This window comes from Planococcus citri, chromosome 5 (assembly GCF_950023065.1).
Source record: "Planococcus citri chromosome 5, ihPlaCitr1.1, whole genome shotgun sequence".
NCBI classification, from domain to species: Eukaryota; Metazoa; Arthropoda; class Insecta; order Hemiptera; family Pseudococcidae; genus Planococcus; species Planococcus citri.
The window spans coordinates 24,036,343-24,055,722 of record NC_088681.1 but is presented as its reverse complement, the minus strand read 5'-3'; the positions used below and the strand labels follow the sequence as shown (position 1 = coordinate 24,055,722).

Sequence of the window (19,380 nt, the reverse complement as noted above, 5' to 3'; positions counted from 1 at the left end):
CAATTTCATACATCAAGTATTTTTTTATTCAACAACAAAATTACAAAAAAAAATATTTTCTGCATAACACTTGTAATTAATTATGAATAGGAATTTCAATCAAGTATTGATCTCCTTGGGTGATATGAATAACAAAGCCTCTGGAACTAGACGATGAACGACCACACTGGGATAGTAACAGCAAAAGCTTTTATAGCCTTTACTCGTATTCTCAAATTTTATAGTCACCGCAACTTTTAAAAACAAAATTTGGGGAGCAAAATTTGATTAATTTTCACCCAAAATTACTTGGCCACGAAAAGTTAGACATCTGAGGTGGTTGCGGTGACTGTACATACGTAATTGTGATTTGAATTAGTGTAGAATTGCGAACGAGTGCTATCTGCATAAATTCATTGCACCTAATTTAGTCTGAAAATTGAAACAAGTCGTTTTTTAAAAAAAAATATTCATATAGGTAGGTAATCATAATAATCACAAAAGGTAGGTAAATCTAACGAATAGGTAATTTTACAATTGAGAAAAAATCTATCGTCTTCGACAAATGCACTTTTCCCCTAATTAGGTATTCCTAATCAAATAAAAACTACCAAAAATAATTAAAATTCGTTATTTTCGTTTGAAAATGCTATAATTTTAATCTCATATTGAATAGAGATTATTTGTTATAACGGCGAGGGCATTGATCAGTGATAAAACAAAGTTCAATTGGGAACCTAGCTACCTACATGAGCGAAAAACCAGAACTAAAAAATAAGAAATCTAATTACCTACTCGTATCACAATAGCTGTGCAAACAAGATAAATTCAAGTTGTGTAGCTTAGCTGGCCTTATCATTTGAAAAATTAACCAACGACACGTAGGTACGTGATTGTTTAAAGCACTGGTCAGTTTCGAAATATTATTCGGTTTGATTTAATTTTTTTCAAATTGTGCTATGAGTTTGAAAATTACAACTGTTACTCCTCCTGTGGAGCTGGCCGAAGGTCCTCATTGGGATGAGTCGACTCAAGCTTTATACTTCGTAGATATTTGGAAATCGACTATACACAGATATGTACCCGAAAGCGACCAATACACCTGCACTAAAATTCGTAAGTACTTATACCTATCAAAGCTGCGATAATTTTTGCCAGCGAATTCATTACTAATAAATAGGTTTTTTGAATTTTTCCACTTGACAGATCTTCCAGGACAAGAGGAAAAGCCAGTCTCTCTAATCATTCCGGTAAAAAACGAAAAAAATAAATTCGTCATTTCTTACGGAGCTGATATAGCGCTCATTACTTGGGACGGTGAAAACGATCCGTCAGATTACCAAATTTTAGCCACAGCTGAACAAGATGGTAAAAATAGCACAAGATTCAACGATGGTAAATGTAGTCCGAGCGGAGTATTATTTGCAGGTATGATAGAATTTCCCATAAAAATCTTTATCGAAAAAAGATCACTGAGAAATTTTTTTTTTTTTAAATAGGTTCGATGGCTGTGGATCAAGAAAAGATAACCGACAATTTGGGTAATTTCTACTCTTTTAAAAACCTTAACTCGAAACTATTACTCAAAAACATAGGAATTTCGAATGGATTAGCTTGGAGTGACGATGAAAAATTGTTTTATTACATCGATTCGTTGACCTATAAAGTTGAGGGATTCGATCACGACTCGGATAAAGCTGAAATTTGTGAGTAGGATGCCTATTTTTGGTATTATTTGAATCGATAATTTGTATTTATAGAGATGTGAATATAATTATGTATTTCGCGTAGCCAACAGAAGAACAGTTTTCGATCTAAAACAAAATAATATCGAAGCATTTCCCGATGGAATGACCATAGATGCTGATGGAAATTTATGGGTAGCTTGTTACGAAGGAAGCCGAGTAAATAACTGATTTATTTTCAATATGATTCCGCTCTTATATCACGTTCTCTATTACTTAAAATCCTGACTTTTTTCCAGGTATTGAAGATAAACCCAAAAACTGGAACCTTGTTAGATACGATATCGTTACCAACGCCCAACATCACCAGCGTAGCTTTCGGTGGAAAAAATTTAGACGAGTTGTACGTAACTTCGGCACGATACGAAACGTTCGCTCGTAATATCAAAGAAGATGATACGGCCGCTGGATGTGTATTTAAGATAATCGGTACGGGTTCAAAGGGCATCGCCGGAGCATCGATAGATATTTCTAATATTTCTACTCACTAATACTATAATTACTTTTTAAACCAATGTAATATTCGATATACTTACAAAAAGCGGGTAAACAACGGAATCTTTTCATGCTAAAAATGTTCGTACTGTTCCTTTGATTATTTGTCGACATACCGGACAATCTGGTAAATTGGCTGCGCAAGCGGAACAGCTGATTAGATGACCGCAGGGTAGAAATACAATATTCACGTCTCGATCCATGCAAATTTTACACAGTTTTGCTTGTTTAAGCAAACGATTTTCTTCTTCCAGAGTTTGAGGGTCAACGGCTGAATAGAGAAAATGATTTTAAAAATATAGTTTCAGTTCAAAACGCAAGTAATGCTCCGATAAACTAAGTAGTAAATTTATTATACCAGGTTCTGAAGGAGGGTCAAAATTTGAAGCAGGATTTTCCATACTATCCATATTAATATCAGAGTCTTCGGTTTCTGAATTCGATGAAGCTCTTTCTTCATCAGTTGCAAGTACGGTATCTGTTTCAATCGAATTACTAAAACGAAAATAGAAAGGTTTCATTTTGGAAATTTAATTTTTTTTTAAAGTAAGAAAATATTTTATTATTACTTTGCGTAGTTGATGACACTTTCATCAATCAACGATTCTGCGTTATTATGGGCGTTCTGTAGGCTTCGTTCAATCAATTGATGAATATATCGAGATGAACCTTGTTCAGCAAAATTATTTTCAAAAACCGGTAACCTGTTGAAGTCACTGACACTGGCAATAGGATCGCTGATCCTAGAAAATACACGCCGTAAAATATTTCAAAAGTCATTGACGAATATTTCAGCTCAATCAACTTACCATGATTCTTCGGTCAAATCGGCCACCGGTTCGTTGAATTGAGCATCTAAAACAGCAGCGAGTAGTTCGTCAACGTTACCGAACGGTGTACGGTGGCGTTCTAGGCGGTCTCTTACCACTTGTTTTATTCTAGACATGTCCAAACCGAGCTCTAAAACGGCCTATTGAAAAAAAAAATGATTAAAAACGAAAAAATATCTCTTTTTAGAAATCAATATTAATGATCGAATGTAAGGCCTACCAGAACTGGAGGAGAACTCATCAATATTTGCATGGTATTATCGTCGATGTTTTGTAACGATATATTCCTGTTTGCTTGTTGACTAGTACTTTGTCTTGTATTAGCCGAATTACCATCCTAAAAACGAACAAAAATGTTGAGAAATTGTCGATGAAATATATTAATCAGTATAGTTGAGTTCAAAATAACCTCATCGAGCGCTTCTTTTTTTGCAGCTAACGTTTGTTTAACTTCGTCCACGAATTCTTTTCCTTTGACGAGGTAAATGTAGTCACAAGTAGAAAACCATTTCGCATGTTCGATCCACGGGTCATCGGTAATTTTCCATTTCTGAAGACCACCGCCGCAATGATAACATCGTACTTTATCTTCGACTCCTGTTTTGAATGAAACGTTTTCAATTTGCCTAATTCTAAAATACATACGACGAGTAAACGAAACCATACCGGTGTAATAAAATCCAGCTTTGGCGAGATCTATAGGTGCTTTAATCTCTGACACTGGCCATGTTTCGAAAGAGGCAACACGGGATTCTTCAGTCATATATTTCGAATGCTTAGGTATACGATGATTCAATATGCCAAAATCTTTCATCTGATTTGCGTCCAATTCTGTCCATGAAAATAATAAATGAATTTCAATTTACAAACATTCTACAAGGAAGGAAATTTTATCAAAAAACCGTATTCTAACCACGTTCCGATTCCAGATAATTTTCTCTCAAGACGATAACATCGTTAGAATTATGCGAGCTGCACCCCACGCTCAAGTTATTCAAGAACGAACAATTTGGAGAATGACGACGGTGCTCGATGATTGGATCAACAGAACTATCCCAATGTGGATTATCAAGACCGCAAAAAGCACATCGAACCTACACAACAAACGAAACATATTAAAGCATATCACATTTTCGAAACTTGAACGATCGTACATCGTACTTGACCAAAATAAATTTACTTTTCTCAACTCCTGTAGCCAGTAAAACCCAGCTTTAGCCAGTCTATGTCCATCGATTCCAGAAGGGATTGGCCAAGCCATGAAGCTTTGCAATCTAGCTTCTTCGTTTTTATATCTGCTACCATCTTCAACGGTTCCATTACTGGTGCCTTGAGCTGTGTCGTTACCATCCGAAATAGGTACATTACCGGAATCAGAAGAGTTGACGACGAAAGGACATCGTGGATCTAGAAGGCGATGCTTAGCCATTACTTTATCTCCATGTTGCCACTCGGATATTCTACCGCCGCATGAAAAGCATTGTACTTCTAGATTTTGACCCATATAATAGAATCCTGCTTTAGCGATGCACTCGCCATCAACGGGTGCATTTGCAGGCCAATTTTCAAATGTTCTCAGTCGACTGCGTTCGTAATTCATGGAGAAAGCTCTAAAGCAAAACGGAGTATATAAAAATGCGCGTGGATGTTACTTGGAAAGCTTCAGCGACCAGAAAACATATCTCAGCGTTGCAGATGATCTACAAAGTTTTTGAGTTGAAATCAAAAAAAGAACACATTTTGAAGTGAAGTAAAAACATTTAGATCTGGAAAAATTTCAACTTTTCTTATCAAGATTTTTTGTAGTTCATGATAATTCTCTTGTTTGGGTATTGGACGCACATGATTGGTTTTCACGCATGACATCACGAATCATGATAAAACCGCGGTTTTTAAATTCATCTCTCCTGAATTTTTTTTTCAAATACCTAACTAAATCTTTTCAACTAAATCAAATTACATAGTTTCAAACAAAAAATAAAACAATCAATTACTTTTATTTTATAAAAACAAGAATCATCCAAATCATTTTTACAAATAAAAAATCATCCGCATTCATACAGAATACGATTTTTTTTGAATTGATAACGAAGAACTATTCATTTTTCACGAATACAATTATAATTATTTCATCTACACATCAAGTTAAAAGATAAATAAACATTTAGTCTTGATCCACCCCTCGCTTTTTAATTTCAGGAGGTATGTATTCTTTTTCTTTTTCATCAATTGATTGATGTTTAGCTCGTTTTCTCAAAATGTCTTCTTTCTTCTCACAAACTCGATTGATTTCTAATTCATTATCGAAGAAATGCAGTAATTGTTCCTTATGCTCCAATTCAACTTTTTTACGAGCTATTTCTGCTAAACGATTCTTCCTTTGTAATTCCGCCAGATGTGTTTTGAGCTCATTTTCACGAAAGTCGTCCCACTCTTCGTACAACTGTCAACAAAAAAAAAACAAATTCTAAAAAATTCGATAGTAACAGCCTCGATAAAAAACTAAAAATTGCGTACCTTGTTTTGAGAATTAATGATATCCGCTTCGTGAACATTGACACTCTCCTTTGTGAGATTTTCAACGTCGCTTAACAAACTGTTTTTCGAACATTTTTCTTCTTTTATCTGACTAATTAGATTTGTTAATTTATCAAGTAAAGGACCATCGTCTTTCAACTTCTCTGCAATAATTTTTGAAGCAAAATCAAGTGCATCTTTATATAAGATACAATCTTCGGAATTTTTTTGTAAATCAATCACACGATTCAATTCATCGATCAGTTTTTCCCATTTATTATACAACGCCAATCCCAATACCTTGTAGCTATTCTTCATAGCAATGCTATCTAAATGATTACTAATCATGACTAAAGATTTTCCGCATATATGTTGTGCATCTTCTAGATCGAAATGGTCATCAAAATATGGATTTCTCACATACCCAACTCTAACTTTGACTTCTTCCTCTTCTTCATCGTCATCTTTCTTCTCCTCCACGATGTCTTCCCATGGGACTTCGGTTAATAAATATCGATGTATGGCGTATAAAGATAAATTTCTATTCAAAGTATGTGAATAATCTTCTTGAAACATTTGCAATGTGCCAACTTTGGCAGCGTTTCTGTAATCTTCAGCCTTTAAAAATTTATCGATAAGGTAACAGAGAAGATACTCGTCGGGAAAGATGCCGTAATTCAGACGATCGTGAAGAATTCTAACCAAGTCATCTTTTTTGTAATTGAAAAATAGACGGATAAATCCGTGATGAGTGCTAGGTAAAGTGTTATGAGCGAATCCTGTGAGACGAAATCTGTAAGCCAGTTCCTCTACTTCGATTAAAAAAGTATCGTCGATTTGACTATTGATGAATATGTCCACATCTATTGGAACGAGTACTTTGGATTTCTTATACTGACTATCCAATTCGTAGTACATACTTTCTACGTTGACTTTCTTGAATATTGGCTGATTCAAGCGATTACTCCAGGCATCTTTACATTCAAAGGCATTGGAAAGAAAATACCTTTTTGATGCTAAGCGAACGATGCTCCGGTTGAGTAACGGGTTGACGATGATTCGAAAGTATGACATGTTAGCTGATGAATACGTAACAAGGGTATGAAAATACTAAATTAATACGACTTTTTCTACATAATTAATAATTAAATAAGCACAAAAACTTCAAGAAACCTAATTAATTATCACGAGCCGCAAAAAAAACACAAAAACCAATTCTGCAAAAAATTTGTTGGCTTTTTGAAATTTGGAACACGAAATGCACGCACATGAAAATCCTCGCTTTTGATTGGTTGTAATTTTAGTCATTTTCTTCAAAATCGATTCTGATTGGCTATTGAAAGTTTTTAATTTTTTGTTTGATCAATGACCACACCTGAATGATTGTCGACTGGAAAATCCGTTTTCCGTTCTGAATCAACAGAATGATAACAATTTTGTCAAAATATCGTTCAAGTTAGTGAAATTTTTACTAAAATTCGCAACCTTAGAAGGCGAAATTCGCTTCGTTGTTTTCGCGGAACTTCTAGTATCTATCTCTTTCACAATTCGTTTATAGTTTGACCTGCAGAAGGTCCGTTTAGGAAGGAAATTATAAAAGCATCACCACGCCTCTGAAAATAGGCCTTAGTAATACTGCGGTAATGGATATGATGATCTCCAATCTGCAGCAACAGCGGCAGATTAATGAGCAGTTGAGACGAGAAGCAGCCATCAAGCGTATTTTGGTATCTCAAGCGGTCCATGATATCATCAGGTATATCCAAGAGCATGAAAACGAAGATTACTTGTTGAAAGGCTTCAGTTCACAAAAAGCTAATCCATTCCGTGAAAAAGGTGGTTGCGAAATCATCTAAAATGTATGTTATTTATTCCTCATTTATCCTTTAATCAATCTACCGCTTAATCTTTACTATGTGAATAATGAATAAGTTCTGTTCTAATCTACGTTGTGTGTGTTTCTTCAGTTATGATTTATCTATGATGAGTTTATTTTATAATTTTCAATCTAGTATTTAGTTCTATCCAAAGGCATTTTCTCTATTTGTGTAACCAAACACTTGAAAAATATACTTGTTTATGTATTACTTGTTATGTTATTCATTCATTTTTACATTTTTTACTAGTCCGGAAATGACCACAGGTGTCAATTACCGAAGGAAAAGTTATTGGGGACCCTGTAAATGACTTTAATACACCAATATTCAATAATTACGTATATTTCGATCAAGTATAAACTTATCAAACATTTATAATGATAGCAGAATCAGGTACATAACCCACAAACTCTGCAAACAATTCAAAATGTTCATGATTCGGTCATGCTTTGGCATAATACAAATACATATTGCATTATCATTCAGTTATATATAGGTAAATGCTTAGGTAAAATAATTAATACTGGACTCAAGTAGGTAGATAAGGCTTACTAAGAATTGTATGAAAAAAAATAATACAATCATTTTTTAATTTTCATACAAAATTAGATCGTAGGTAGGTGCGTAGTTCACAAAATGTACCTATTCTATTCATTTTATTTCATTCTCTGTTCCTATCTCTCCAAGTTCGATAAATTTTTTTCACACATTTGTCAGGCGGATTCTACGTCACTTTTTTTGTTTTTCTTGAAATACTTTTCCTGTACCTCATTCAAAGATTTCCCTTTTGTTTCAGGCAGTATGAAAATTCCAAACAAAGCTGCTAATAAACTAAACCCAGCAAACATCCATAAAATGGATTTAATTCCCAAAAGTGATGAAAAACGCGGATAAGCTTTCATCATAGCGGACGAATATACATATCCTGCCGCCCCATACAAACCATTCATAACACCTCGTACTTCTAAGGGAAACAATTCTCCACCCATTACAAAACCAACTGGTAAAACACCAATAATACAAGCAAAAATGTACACGAATAAGGCCAGAGGTACAATACATGACCAAGAATTATCTTGAGCCAATTCCTCATATAAAGCTACGATCACCATTGAGACAGCCATACCTAGACCCGATATGGCTAATACCATTTTCCTACCAAACGTATGCATAAAATAAGGAGTTGTTAGGCTCCCGGTAAAAATGCTGACTGCGAATAAAACAGCAATTGTGGAACTTTCATAAGGAATATTTAGACGATCGACGATGGTTACTGTAAAAGCTAGCATAATAGGATATCCTGTACTTAGAAGTATTATAAACATCGTTGATAAAATTACGAATGGTTTCCAAGCTTTGAGACAATTTCTAAACGTTTCTTTGGAACAGGTTTTGAATGTCTGGGAACACGATATTTCCATCTGACGTATTTCAGGGTCCAATTCGTGAAGTTCTTTGCACCTAAGATCGCGTAATACCGCGATCGATTTATCGTGTTTTCCTTTCGAATACAACCAAACCGGAGATTCTGGTAATAATACAGTCATCAGTAATCCAAATACTGATATAGCTACGAAAAATGCGGCTACTAAATTCCATTTGAAATAATACATCAAAATGTTTGATAGCAGTATTCCAAGACTGTACATTATTTCAATAACAGAGAGTAAAGCTCCTCTGTGATGTGGAATGCAAATTTCAGCGATGTAAGTAGCCACGCAGAAAGACATTCCTGAAAAATTAATAGGATAGGTGATTGGTTTTATGTATTTCTGTAATGCTTGATTAGAGAAAATTAATATGCCTTAAAATGAAATCCATTTTTGAAAATTATACCTACCTCCACTAATGCCTTGAATCATTATCTCAGCGTATATCATTGAAACACTTTTTGCAAAAGTGATCAGCAGCCATGATAATATAAAAGGAACAAATATAATTTGAATGAATAATTTCCTTCCCAATATATCCATAAATAAGCCAGATATTATACATCCAAACGGACTCAGTAAACTAATGAAACTAGCTGAAAGCAAGTCATGAAAACGAACGATTTGATTTGAAAAAATTGAAAAATCAAATGCCACAGTCGCCGTAAATATACGAGTTATGCAACTTTATTAACTGATGATTTTAATTTCACCTACCTATCCAAGATTTGTCTTCCTCGTCGATTTTAATGAAAGAATCCTGTTTTTCCAGCTGATGAAATAAAAATGCTAAATATGAGCGATTAATTCCGACCAATAAATAAGGTAATAGGGCCACGGAGACGAAAAGTATCTATTTTAAAATGAATTAAATAATGGACATTAGTACCTATATACGTGAATAGTTTTTATAAAGAATAATAGCTCTTCGATGATTTTTAAAGTAGGTTTGTGTAAAAGTAGGTATTTACACGAATTAAGGGAAAAAAAAAAGAATAAAACAAAACAAAAAACCAAAAAATTTCTACCAAGTAAAAACACTAAAATTTTTTTGATAAAATACTTACTTCTTTAAGCAAACTTTTGCTACACAATTTAAGGAACATTTTGAAAAAAAATGTTAAATACACTCCCTCTGAACTAGAATCCGAATCACATGAAGAGCAAGTAATGAATATTACAACTGAAAAAATGTGCACCTACTTTTATAGGTACCTAGCCTACCTATAAATTTGAAATCACCATTATATCAAATCGGTATAGTCAAGTATTCAAAAAAAAAACAATCAATTTTTTATAATTTTTTCCCCGCAAATGATAAGATTTTTAGATTTGTTAGGTAGATAAGTACTAGATATATCTTATCTAATAACCTGCGATGGAAAAATTAAGTACTCTCAAGTATGCTTTGTAGGTATAGGTACCAATTTCATTTGGTTTTTCAATTTTCAGAAATGGAAACACGTGACTTATACTTTACTGTAAATCGTTATAATTTGCAAACGTGACAAGATTACGATTAATATTACGAGAGAAATCAATTGAGAATAAGGGGTTTGGAATTGTAATATTTATTTTAGGTTATATCTAAATATATCCTAGCACTCATTGTTGTTTTCGTTTTTGGTCTTTTTAGAATGCATACTTATGCAAATGAAGAGGTACCTACCTGTCGTATGAAAAATAATAGCCAGGTTTTATCAAAAGGCTGTACTCGCCAATGTGTACACTATTCAACTATCTCAGTACTTACATACTTATGGTCTAGCTTGATACATATACTAAAATTATACATGATATAAAAACTTCATGTTTAAGTGTCCTACTTTAATTCTCTCACTCCTCAACTTATTCCTCGAATTTACTCTGACTCATCCAACTAGCTCACTCTCTGTACAAGTGTACACTATCCTATTTCTCATACAACACTACCTAATCCTACATCCAATAGACAGGGTAAGTATTTGAGTACAGGAATTTCCATTATTTATGTATTCAGTATCGCATTCGTGTTGAAGTTGAATGGAAAGCATTATTACTACATAATATAAATACATATGTAGTTTATTGTGTTTTTATCTAAATTGAAATCAATGCACGAAATTGTCCATTTTTGATTACCTATTGCATTCAAAATCGAAACTTTTTGATCTCATCGTCTCACTCTCACGACTACATTAATAATAATATCTAGTCCTATTTTCCGCCAGTGCCAAATGAATGCCTTTGCACTCTGAAATGCAAGAGTCACAATCACTTTGACTTTTCTTTCACTCGAATGAAAGAAAGGTGATTGTGAATTATTGTGGTGTAAATTAATGATTAAAAAGGTGTTGTTCATCAGCATTCTCTTCTCTGTAGCTGAAGCTCAAATCATCTCTAAGAGCCTGGCCCTGATTTGATTATAAGTTGATTTTAAAAAATTTCACTTTTCAGTCCTTGAGAAACGCAAATACATAGGTACCTTACCTATATAAGACGAGGCTCCAGCTCGTTTGCAAGTTGCAACCAAGATTCAAGTCAACCCGTCAACCATATTCATGTCTTAACAGGTGAAAACAAGATGTAGTGGCAACAGTGATAACGCAGCTGTTTCACTGATAAAAATTTTTTCTGCACACGAACTTCACATGTAATTTCGCGAGTTGAGTTTTATTTAAAGTAATTTTAGTTTTATTGCTTGGTAATTCGATCGGTTCATTTAATAGGCTTAAAAATGGCCCATTCGCCAGACGATATCAAGACCAACGATGATTGCATTGCTAAAAAAACTGCAGACGAAACGCCAAATATCGAATTTGAACGCCTTAGTAAATATCTGTTCATTTACTGAATTCACATTGAAATTTGTTTCATTATTTTCTGTACATTGATGTATAACTTGTCATTAAATTTTGTAGACATTACGGGTAGAATGAATCGCGGCGATGAAACCACCCTGGACCATGAAGAAAAATATGCCGGTATCAAATGTTTGGATAATGGAAGATATCAGCTTTCATTTCATGTTCCTAGGTGAGTTGCATTCGCTTTATATTGAAATTATCAATTGAAGGGGAAAGTATTTCAAGCTTGATATACCACATCTACTGATCCACTTGCCTCTTTCGTAGCATTTTCCTGGGAATTATTATTGGTAAAAGAGGAGCAACTAAGCAGCGTATTGAATCCGATACGAGGACTTCAATTTTCATTCCCAGACACGATGAAACCGGAGATATTGGTGAGTGATCCGACATTATTGTCATTTTAGTCGCTAGTAAATCTATTTCGCTGCTTTAAATTCTTTCTAGAAATAAGGAGTAAAAACAAAGACGAAATTTTGATTGCTCATCAGCTAATCAAAGAACTTGTGGCTAGAGCTCGTTCGAAACATCCTTACAATCGGTTCATTTCTATATCGATGGTGAATTCTGAAATTCTAGAAAACTATCGACTGTTCAAAGTATGTATCTTCTCTATACCTATACTCTACAATCAGAGAGTATAATTTTATGTCATGGTTCAGATTAAAATGGAAGAAATATTTCCAGGAAGGAGTATTAAACACTTGTAAAGATTGTTCTGGAATAAGTGAAGATCTGTTCCAAAATCCAGCCAAATTTCATTTAACTGCTAATGTAATGATGTTGGCAGACGACGTTGAAAATAATTTAGCTATTGATAGATTAATTTCCAGCAAAGAGGATATATTGAAGTAAGTATTTACGTACCGATTTTCTTTCAAATAATTTTTAAATTATGTAGTTGATGAAACTATCTGATTGTTTATTGATGTATAGTCCGCTTTTTGGAGGGCGTTCCCTGACAGTACGAGTTCGTGGAATTGAAATTATGAATGATGATCCAAGTAAAGCAAAAGTCCTTTTCGCCAAAATAGAGGATTCAACTGGTTTGCTTCAACAGTTGATGGATAATTACGTAGATTATTTCGTTAAAGCAGGTGAGTCGATTTTTCTATGCCCTTTTCTACATTTTCTAACAAGCAATTTATATTTTCATTTGGTTGCAAGTATAGGTTTAATGAAGAAACAAAGAGAACACGTCACATTGCATATGACACTATTGAATTCGTCTTTTATCATGGAGAAATTATACGGAGATACGATTCCGAAAACGGTAAAATGGCATACTTTTGATGCCAGTAAAATTTTAGAGGTAAGAACATGAGTAAATATTAATTTTTGTGGGATTTTTCAAAGATAGTCACGTTAGAGTTGGTTGTCTGATTTCATTTTTCATTTTCAGATTTATAAGGATTACGATTTTGGCACTGTAGAGATCAACGAAGTACAATTAGCGTGTAGTCATACCGAGACTGAAAAAGGCTATTACGAAACCATCTGTACGATCTCATTTTTATAATAATTTTATTCCTAATTAATGTGAAACTCATAGATTATGTACACACACCATAAAATACCATTTTTATTTGATATAAGTATTATTATGTACATACTTGAGTAATTCGAAAAGAAATTATACATGTTTACATAATATTTTGAACATTATTGTCAACAACATTTACGTATGTTTTTCAATTTATTAGATTATCCCAAAGGATTTTTCGCTCAAAATGATAGTAAACATTTTTAATGTATGTATAAGTGCATTTGAGTGCATTTATATGAGATCGAATTAAACATTGATCAAGATTTCTTTCAAAGTCGAATTGGTCACTTGATTAATGAGTACCTACTACCTAGCGATGAATTCCAATGACTAAAATTTAAATAGAATACCTCCTAATAAATAGATAAATAAGGCTAAAATGATGAAATGAAATTAAAATCATTCAATTCCAAGACCCCCGCCCGCCTCCACCACCCCACAAGTCATTCACCGAATTGGTAATTCGGTAACACTGTTTTTTATAAACACAATGATAACACGCGCAATCCAGCAGAATTTCATGAAAATTCTAATTTTCTAAGAAACAAACGAAACGTCGCTCGAATTACACCAATTAATTGTGCATTTTCGTGAATAAATACTCTCAGAATGGATGTAATTGATCCTCACATCGAAGTGATAGACGGAATACCATACAGAGTGAATCACAGCGATGACTATAACGTACTCAAAAATGCCGAGACTACACCATATATTGAATTCGGTAAGACTTGATTCCATTATCTCCAGCAGGATTCCATCTTTATATTCAAACATTGCAGATGAGGAAAAAGAAGTAGAATGTGGCGGAGATCTCGTCGACGCGGACGAATATGGCGTAGAGGTTGAACTTTTAGATGATGGATATTATCTGATTCAGTTACACGTTCCCAAGTAATTCTTCAGTAGTGATAAATTTAATTCTTGAAGAAAAATTAGATGTATATCTAACTTCTTTTGTAGAGAATTTCACTCCATCATTATCGGTCTCAAAGGAGGAACCAGACAACGTTTAGAATTAGAAACTAAAACTTGTATAGACGTCCCCAAGAAACATGAAAAAGGAAAAGTTGGCAAGTAGTTTAGTACATTTTTGATTCATTTCATCAATCTGAGAATTTATCTCGATGTTATATGTAATTCTTTGTAGAAATCAAAGGTAAATCACGAGTAGGAGTGTTAGCTGCCTATCGAAGAATCAAGATTCTGCTGACTACTGCACGAGCTAAGATACCTCATACTCACTTCCTTTCTATACCAATGATGAATGCTGAAATTGTGAAAAATTTTCAACGTTTTAAAGTAATAATTCGCGTTCATTAAACGTTAGTTTTGCAATTTCTTGAAATGATGTGGAATAACGATTGTGTTCAGGAAGAAGTATTGGATACTTGTGGAAAATGTGCTGGTATTTGTGAAGACCTGTTTCAAAATCCGGGCAAATTGCATTTAACTCTTGGAATGATACTGTTAACTGATGACAAAGAAAGAGATATAGCAGTTAACACTATGATCTCGAGCAAAGAAGACATAATAAAGTAAGTTTTAAATTTATTTTTGATTTTTCACGATTCCTTTTATTTGATTGGAATTTTAGGCCCCTTTTTGGGGGGCGTGCTTTACAAGTACGAGTCCGCGGACTCCAGCTGATGAACGACGATCCAAGTGAGGTTAAGGTGCTTTATGCAAAAGTAGAAGATCCCTCTGACGAAGGATTACTTCAAGAATTAGCTGATAAGATGGTTGATTATTTTGTGGATGCCGGTATGCTTCATTTTTATTGACGCGTATTGCGTAATTGCTACTTATTAATATGTATAATTTTTTTCATAATTATAGGCTTAATTGAGACAGATAGAACTAGTGTCAAGTTACATATGACAGTAATGAATTCAGTTTTTCTGGTGAAAAAAGTACACGGTGAAGAATATGCGTATGCAGGATCGAAAAAAGTAAAAAAGTGGCATTTCTTTGATGCTAGTAAAATTATGGAGGTACGTTCTTTTAAAATTGATTCGATTCGAGGAGTGAAAAAATATTCATGTTGTATTTTTTTTCAGTTATACAAAGATTACGATTTCGGTGTCATGGTAATAGATTCTATACACCTGTCTCAAAGACATACCAGGACTGAAAATGGTTACTACATTGCTACTTGTAAGCTAATGGTGTATTAATTATGTTACGTAGTACCCGAACGTTTTTCTGTGATCTGTTTTCTTTATTATACTTATTATATTTTTTTTATCATAGCTACTGTTATTTTTTTTTCGATATTGAAAAAAATAATTCTCTAATAACGTAAATATTAATTTATTGCAATATGAATTAGTAATTATAATTCAAGCCACGTACACAATGAAAAAAGAAAAGAAAAACGCAGGTAACAAAAACAGTAAAGTATTAATACTCCAAGCGACTAGATACATAGTGAGCGATTTTATCCGTTGATATTATTTAGCTGATTTAGTTCGAGTTCGGCCTGTGTGATGTCGACTAGAAGGATACATTTTATAAACAAATGATAAATCTGGCGGAGGAATCTGAAAGAAAGAATTCGTTTTGAATAAGAATTTTCAAACAAGCCTTTGTTTGAAATCTATCCGAGTAATACACATTACTTACCTCAAAATTGGATTGAGAATTTGATTGGGGTAAAGTTTTCCTCATGTTGTTTCCGGTATAAGCGACACATTTCAATTCCCATTCATCGATTTCCTCATTCCAATGAGCGTGTTGTTCGATCAATTCCTGCATAAAGAATGCTACATAAATATCCCATTCAACACAGAAAAGAAATACATAACGTAGGTAACTCACTCGATAATCATCAGGAATGTAGAATTTTTCGATAGCGTCGAGGTAGCCTAATTCTTTATTCAGTTGTCTAATATTTTCCAACAACCCTTCCATTTCTCTTTGGTTTTCGTGGCATAAATCTTTCAATTCTTCTTTGGTAGACATCAACATTGATTGAGCTTTTTTAATCTTTTTTGTTAAAGCAGCAGCTTCTTCTTGTAAACTGGAATATTTCTCTTCAGCGTCCAACCTTTCGGACTGAAAACAAAATACGCCAAAGTGATGAGAAAATGAAAAAATTTTCAAATGCATACGAGAATATTTCACCAACCTCTTTTTGTTTAATTTGTTCACTGAGATGAGTTTCGCGAGCTTTACGTTCTTCGAGTTCTTTGGCAGCCATTTCTAGAAGTTGTTCTTGTGTTTCTACTTTTTCTAAAAGATTCTCTCCTCCAACTAATATCTTTTTCTCAAGACTCTCTAATTTTCTTTTCAATTCTTCGGTTTCATTTCTGAAACATAATGAAATTATGAGTACGAGTAACATTGAAGGGGACATTAAAAAAATACATTGTTTGGAGTTTCGTACTGGACGTTTTTCAATTCCAATTCGTGAGCTAAAGCTTCGGGATCTTCTTTGACTTTTTCACCCAATTTATCTTCGTCTAAACTTTTCTCCATATCCATATTTTTAACCGCTGGTACAGTAGTTTCTTCGGAATCTTCTTTATCGGGATCCTCTTCTGGAATTTTACGAATTAGACTAGAATTTATACGGGTAGTTTCGATGAAGAATACTGAATAGATATTTACTGCCGTCTTCCAATTGTTTTTTCAAAGATTCAATTTCTTTTTGGAATTGTCTCAAGAGGGCATCCTTAGGATCCTCGTTCACATGGACTGTATTACGAATGAGTTTAGCTCTGCTAGCGTATCTTAGGGTGCTAATAGTTTCATCGTAGTTATAATCCGCAGGACTAATAGTGGCGCACTAGCAATAAAACCGATATTAATTTTTCGAATAATCGAGGAATGCGAATGGATTAAAATAAATACCATAACGGTTTTAGCGTTCCCTCCTAATGAATCTTGCAATATTCGGGTTAGTTTTGAATTACGATAAGGAATGTGAGAAGATTTTCGATCCACCAACGCTGATATCACGTTACCCAATGTTGACAACGATAAATTAATTTTGGTAGCTTCTTTGAAGCGTTGACCTGTCGCTTCCGTTTTACTTTGCCTTTCGGAACCCTACGGAAAATAATTTCAATTAAATCGTTTCTTTTTTTTTTATCAAATTTCAACACAAAATATATATTTACCGCCAAATCGACAAGATGCAGTCGGCCAGCTTTAACGCGTTGTCTCCCATCCGAACCTGTCTTACTCGTTTCGACGGTTATGGAGAAAATCGCGTGAGAACGCGAGCTCGTTATATTCATCGCAGTAGCAGCACTAATTCCTGTACAAAAACCGTACTCGTTAACTTTTGATACGGAAATGAATCGAAAATATGGATATCAAAACATACTCCTGCGATTTCCCATCATCATAATACGTTCCATATCTTCGGCATTATTGACAATAAAAGTCGACAGATCTTTCACATAAACGCCGATATCAGATCGTTCTTTAATTTCTAAATTTTGAGAGTAACATGTTTTGCTCAGCAAATCGTGAATTTCTTCGTTGTATATTTCGAAATACGATACCCTCACCAAGAATCTGTAACACCGATGTGATTATTACGCCTGTTTAGCACAAAAAGTAAATTTAGTTCTATTTAGTTTACTTTATATCGTCTTTCGCTTTTGCTATATGTCCGAATATATGTGCGAAAGAATTCGGAATAATGCCTCGTAATTCTGGTTCCGCGTTAATACCTTCCATCGTGAACGTTTTTCCAGTACCAGTTTGACCGTAAGCTAATATGGTTCCATTGTATCCAGCAAGTACTTTATCAACTATGGGCCGAGCTAATTCGTTGTAAACGTCCATCTGCGAACGAATTAATCATCATAGAATCATTTACGAGTAACACAGAAATGGGTGTTTTTTCAGTGGAAAAAAAGGCTTGTATAGGTGACCTGCTTGGAATCCTTGTCAAAGACTACATCAAAATTGAATGTTTTAGGAATACTTCGCTGAGTGGTATTAGGGTTGAATACGTAAATTGAATTATTATAAGTTTCTACATTAACCACCGAACGACATTTTCGCTCTAGTTCCTTGGTGCTCAAGGGTCGAACCCTAGCAGCCACACGGACGTTTTCGACTTCTTCACTCTGAAATGAGTAAAAAACAAGAACAATGCAATAAAGTTTACTTGACATATTTTTACCAAATATAGTCATATTTACCATTTTATTGCACACTGTAGCAAGACGTCAAATAACTGTAATCACTGAGAGCCGAACTCCACCGTAGAGCAATGATTATTTCAAATCATCGTTAAGAATTCCATAACACATTCCACATTCTTTAAATAACTTTTTTATTGATCGTTTTTGAAGCGAAAATAACCAAACTTTCGAACGATGAAAGTTCTCTCACTCTGTCGAATTCAATACACTGATAAGAACGATACAAAGTAGTTATCGATTTCGTCATCGAATGGATGGTATTTTTTGAACGGAGTGACCAGGGTTGTACATGTTTAAAACAAAAATGTTTTAAACATGTTTAAAACACGTTTAAAACAACTGAAAAAAAACAGAACGATGTTTTAAATAAAAAAGGCCATTTAAAACCGTTTAAAACAGTGTTTTTTTTGTTTTAAACGTGTTTTTTTTCAACTCCAATTTCCTAAAAAAAACACGTTTTTTTAAATTTCTTGTTGAAAAAAAGTGAAATTGAACAAACAGTATTTTTAGAGACAAATTTTGTGTTTTGATTCCAATTTTTCAATATTTCTTGAGTTGTATAGCTATTTTATGACGTCACATCTTAAAAATTGATGTCTGATGGTCCCAAAACGAATGTATTTGTGTTTAAAACACATTTTAAACGTGTTTAAAACGCGTTTTAAACACATAGTTTTAAACAAGTAAAAAAAACTGTTTTAAAACAAAAAAAACGTTTTAAACAAAAAAAAACGTTTTTTTTGTTTTTTTAAAAAAAAACACGTTTTTGTACAACCCTGGGAGTGACATGAAACTTTGCAGAAAAAATAAATTGAATTATTTCGCTGAAAGTTGCCCCGAACTAAAAATATTTAAAAAGAAACATATTCCAAAATTTTCAAAAACGAATAATACTATTGAAAATGCTATTCAAGGCGTTTAGCAGCTTTTAAAACACTTTCTCTGAGCAG

General features: G+C 33.7%; 7 protein-coding genes across 7 annotated transcripts; 3 read left to right on the top strand and 4 right to left on the bottom strand.

The window, feature by feature from the left end:
* Positions 1-3: 3 nt before the first annotated feature.
* On the bottom strand, positions 4-4,868 carry LOC135849150 (baculoviral IAP repeat-containing protein 2-like). Its single transcript, XM_065369417.1, has 10 exons — positions 4,230-4,868; positions 3,963-4,143; positions 3,716-3,880; positions 3,459-3,646; positions 3,270-3,386; positions 3,029-3,189; positions 2,789-2,962; positions 2,578-2,714; positions 2,261-2,490; positions 4-411 (listed from the first exon to the last, which is right to left on the bottom strand). Exons 1-9 carry the CDS (start codon positions 4,647-4,649, stop codon positions 2,288-2,290), a joined length of 1,746 nt encoding a protein of 581 aa, XP_065225489.1. The 5' UTR covers positions 4,650-4,868; the 3' UTR covers positions 4-411; positions 2,261-2,287.
* Positions 747-2,299, top strand: LOC135849152 (regucalcin-like). The gene is made up of 5 exons (XM_065369420.1): positions 747-1,095; positions 1,186-1,407; positions 1,479-1,685; positions 1,771-1,883; positions 1,964-2,299. Exons 1-5 carry the CDS (start codon positions 939-941, stop codon positions 2,213-2,215), a joined length of 951 nt encoding a protein of 316 aa, XP_065225492.1. The 5' UTR covers positions 747-938; the 3' UTR covers positions 2,216-2,299.
* Positions 4,869-5,027: 159 nt separating the features above from the next.
* Positions 5,028-6,781, bottom strand: LOC135849151 (uncharacterized). Its single transcript, XM_065369418.1, has 2 exons — positions 5,567-6,781; positions 5,028-5,492 (listed from the first exon to the last, which is right to left on the bottom strand). Exons 1-2 carry the CDS (start codon positions 6,638-6,640, stop codon positions 5,214-5,216), a joined length of 1,353 nt encoding a protein of 450 aa, XP_065225490.1. The 5' UTR covers positions 6,641-6,781; the 3' UTR covers positions 5,028-5,213.
* Positions 6,782-6,957: 176 nt separating this feature from the next.
* Ggamma1 (guanine nucleotide-binding protein subunit gamma-1) lies at positions 6,958-7,653 on the top strand. The gene has a single exon (XM_065369421.1). It carries the CDS (start codon positions 7,210-7,212, stop codon positions 7,420-7,422), a length of 213 nt encoding a protein of 70 aa, XP_065225493.1. The 5' UTR covers positions 6,958-7,209; the 3' UTR covers positions 7,423-7,653.
* A 322-nt stretch (positions 7,654-7,975) lies between these two features.
* Positions 7,976-9,717, bottom strand: LOC135848339 (facilitated trehalose transporter Tret1-like). The gene is made up of 2 exons (XM_065368238.1): positions 9,284-9,717; positions 7,976-9,175 (listed from the first exon to the last, which is right to left on the bottom strand). The coding sequence occupies exons 1-2, from the start codon at positions 9,414-9,416 to the stop codon at positions 8,157-8,159; spliced, it is 1,152 nt and encodes a 383-aa protein (XP_065224310.1). The 5' UTR covers positions 9,417-9,717; the 3' UTR covers positions 7,976-8,156.
* A 1,724-nt stretch (positions 9,718-11,441) lies between these two features.
* Positions 11,442-15,517, top strand: LOC135848338 (uncharacterized). Its single transcript, XM_065368237.1, has 16 exons — positions 11,442-11,683; positions 11,774-11,888; positions 11,987-12,096; positions 12,167-12,318; positions 12,407-12,570; positions 12,656-12,816; positions 12,892-13,031; positions 13,122-13,218; positions 13,861-13,989; positions 14,048-14,159; positions 14,229-14,338; positions 14,416-14,567; positions 14,640-14,803; positions 14,863-15,029; positions 15,105-15,259; positions 15,326-15,517. Exons 1-16 carry the CDS (start codon positions 11,590-11,592, stop codon positions 15,440-15,442), a joined length of 2,139 nt encoding a protein of 712 aa, XP_065224309.1. The 5' UTR covers positions 11,442-11,589; the 3' UTR covers positions 15,443-15,517.
* Positions 15,518-15,562: 45 nt separating this feature from the next.
* On the bottom strand, positions 15,563-18,658 carry Klp64D (kinesin-like protein 64D). Its single transcript, XM_065365728.1, has 12 exons — positions 18,428-18,658; positions 18,155-18,352; positions 17,860-18,065; positions 17,599-17,792; positions 17,390-17,529; positions 17,121-17,318; positions 16,878-17,055; positions 16,654-16,807; positions 16,396-16,576; positions 16,086-16,322; positions 15,891-16,016; positions 15,563-15,808 (listed from the first exon to the last, which is right to left on the bottom strand). The coding sequence occupies exons 1-12, from the start codon at positions 18,428-18,430 to the stop codon at positions 15,719-15,721; spliced, it is 1,905 nt and encodes a 634-aa protein (XP_065221800.1). The 5' UTR covers positions 18,431-18,658; the 3' UTR covers positions 15,563-15,718.
* Between the last annotated feature and the right edge of the window lie 722 nt (positions 18,659-19,380).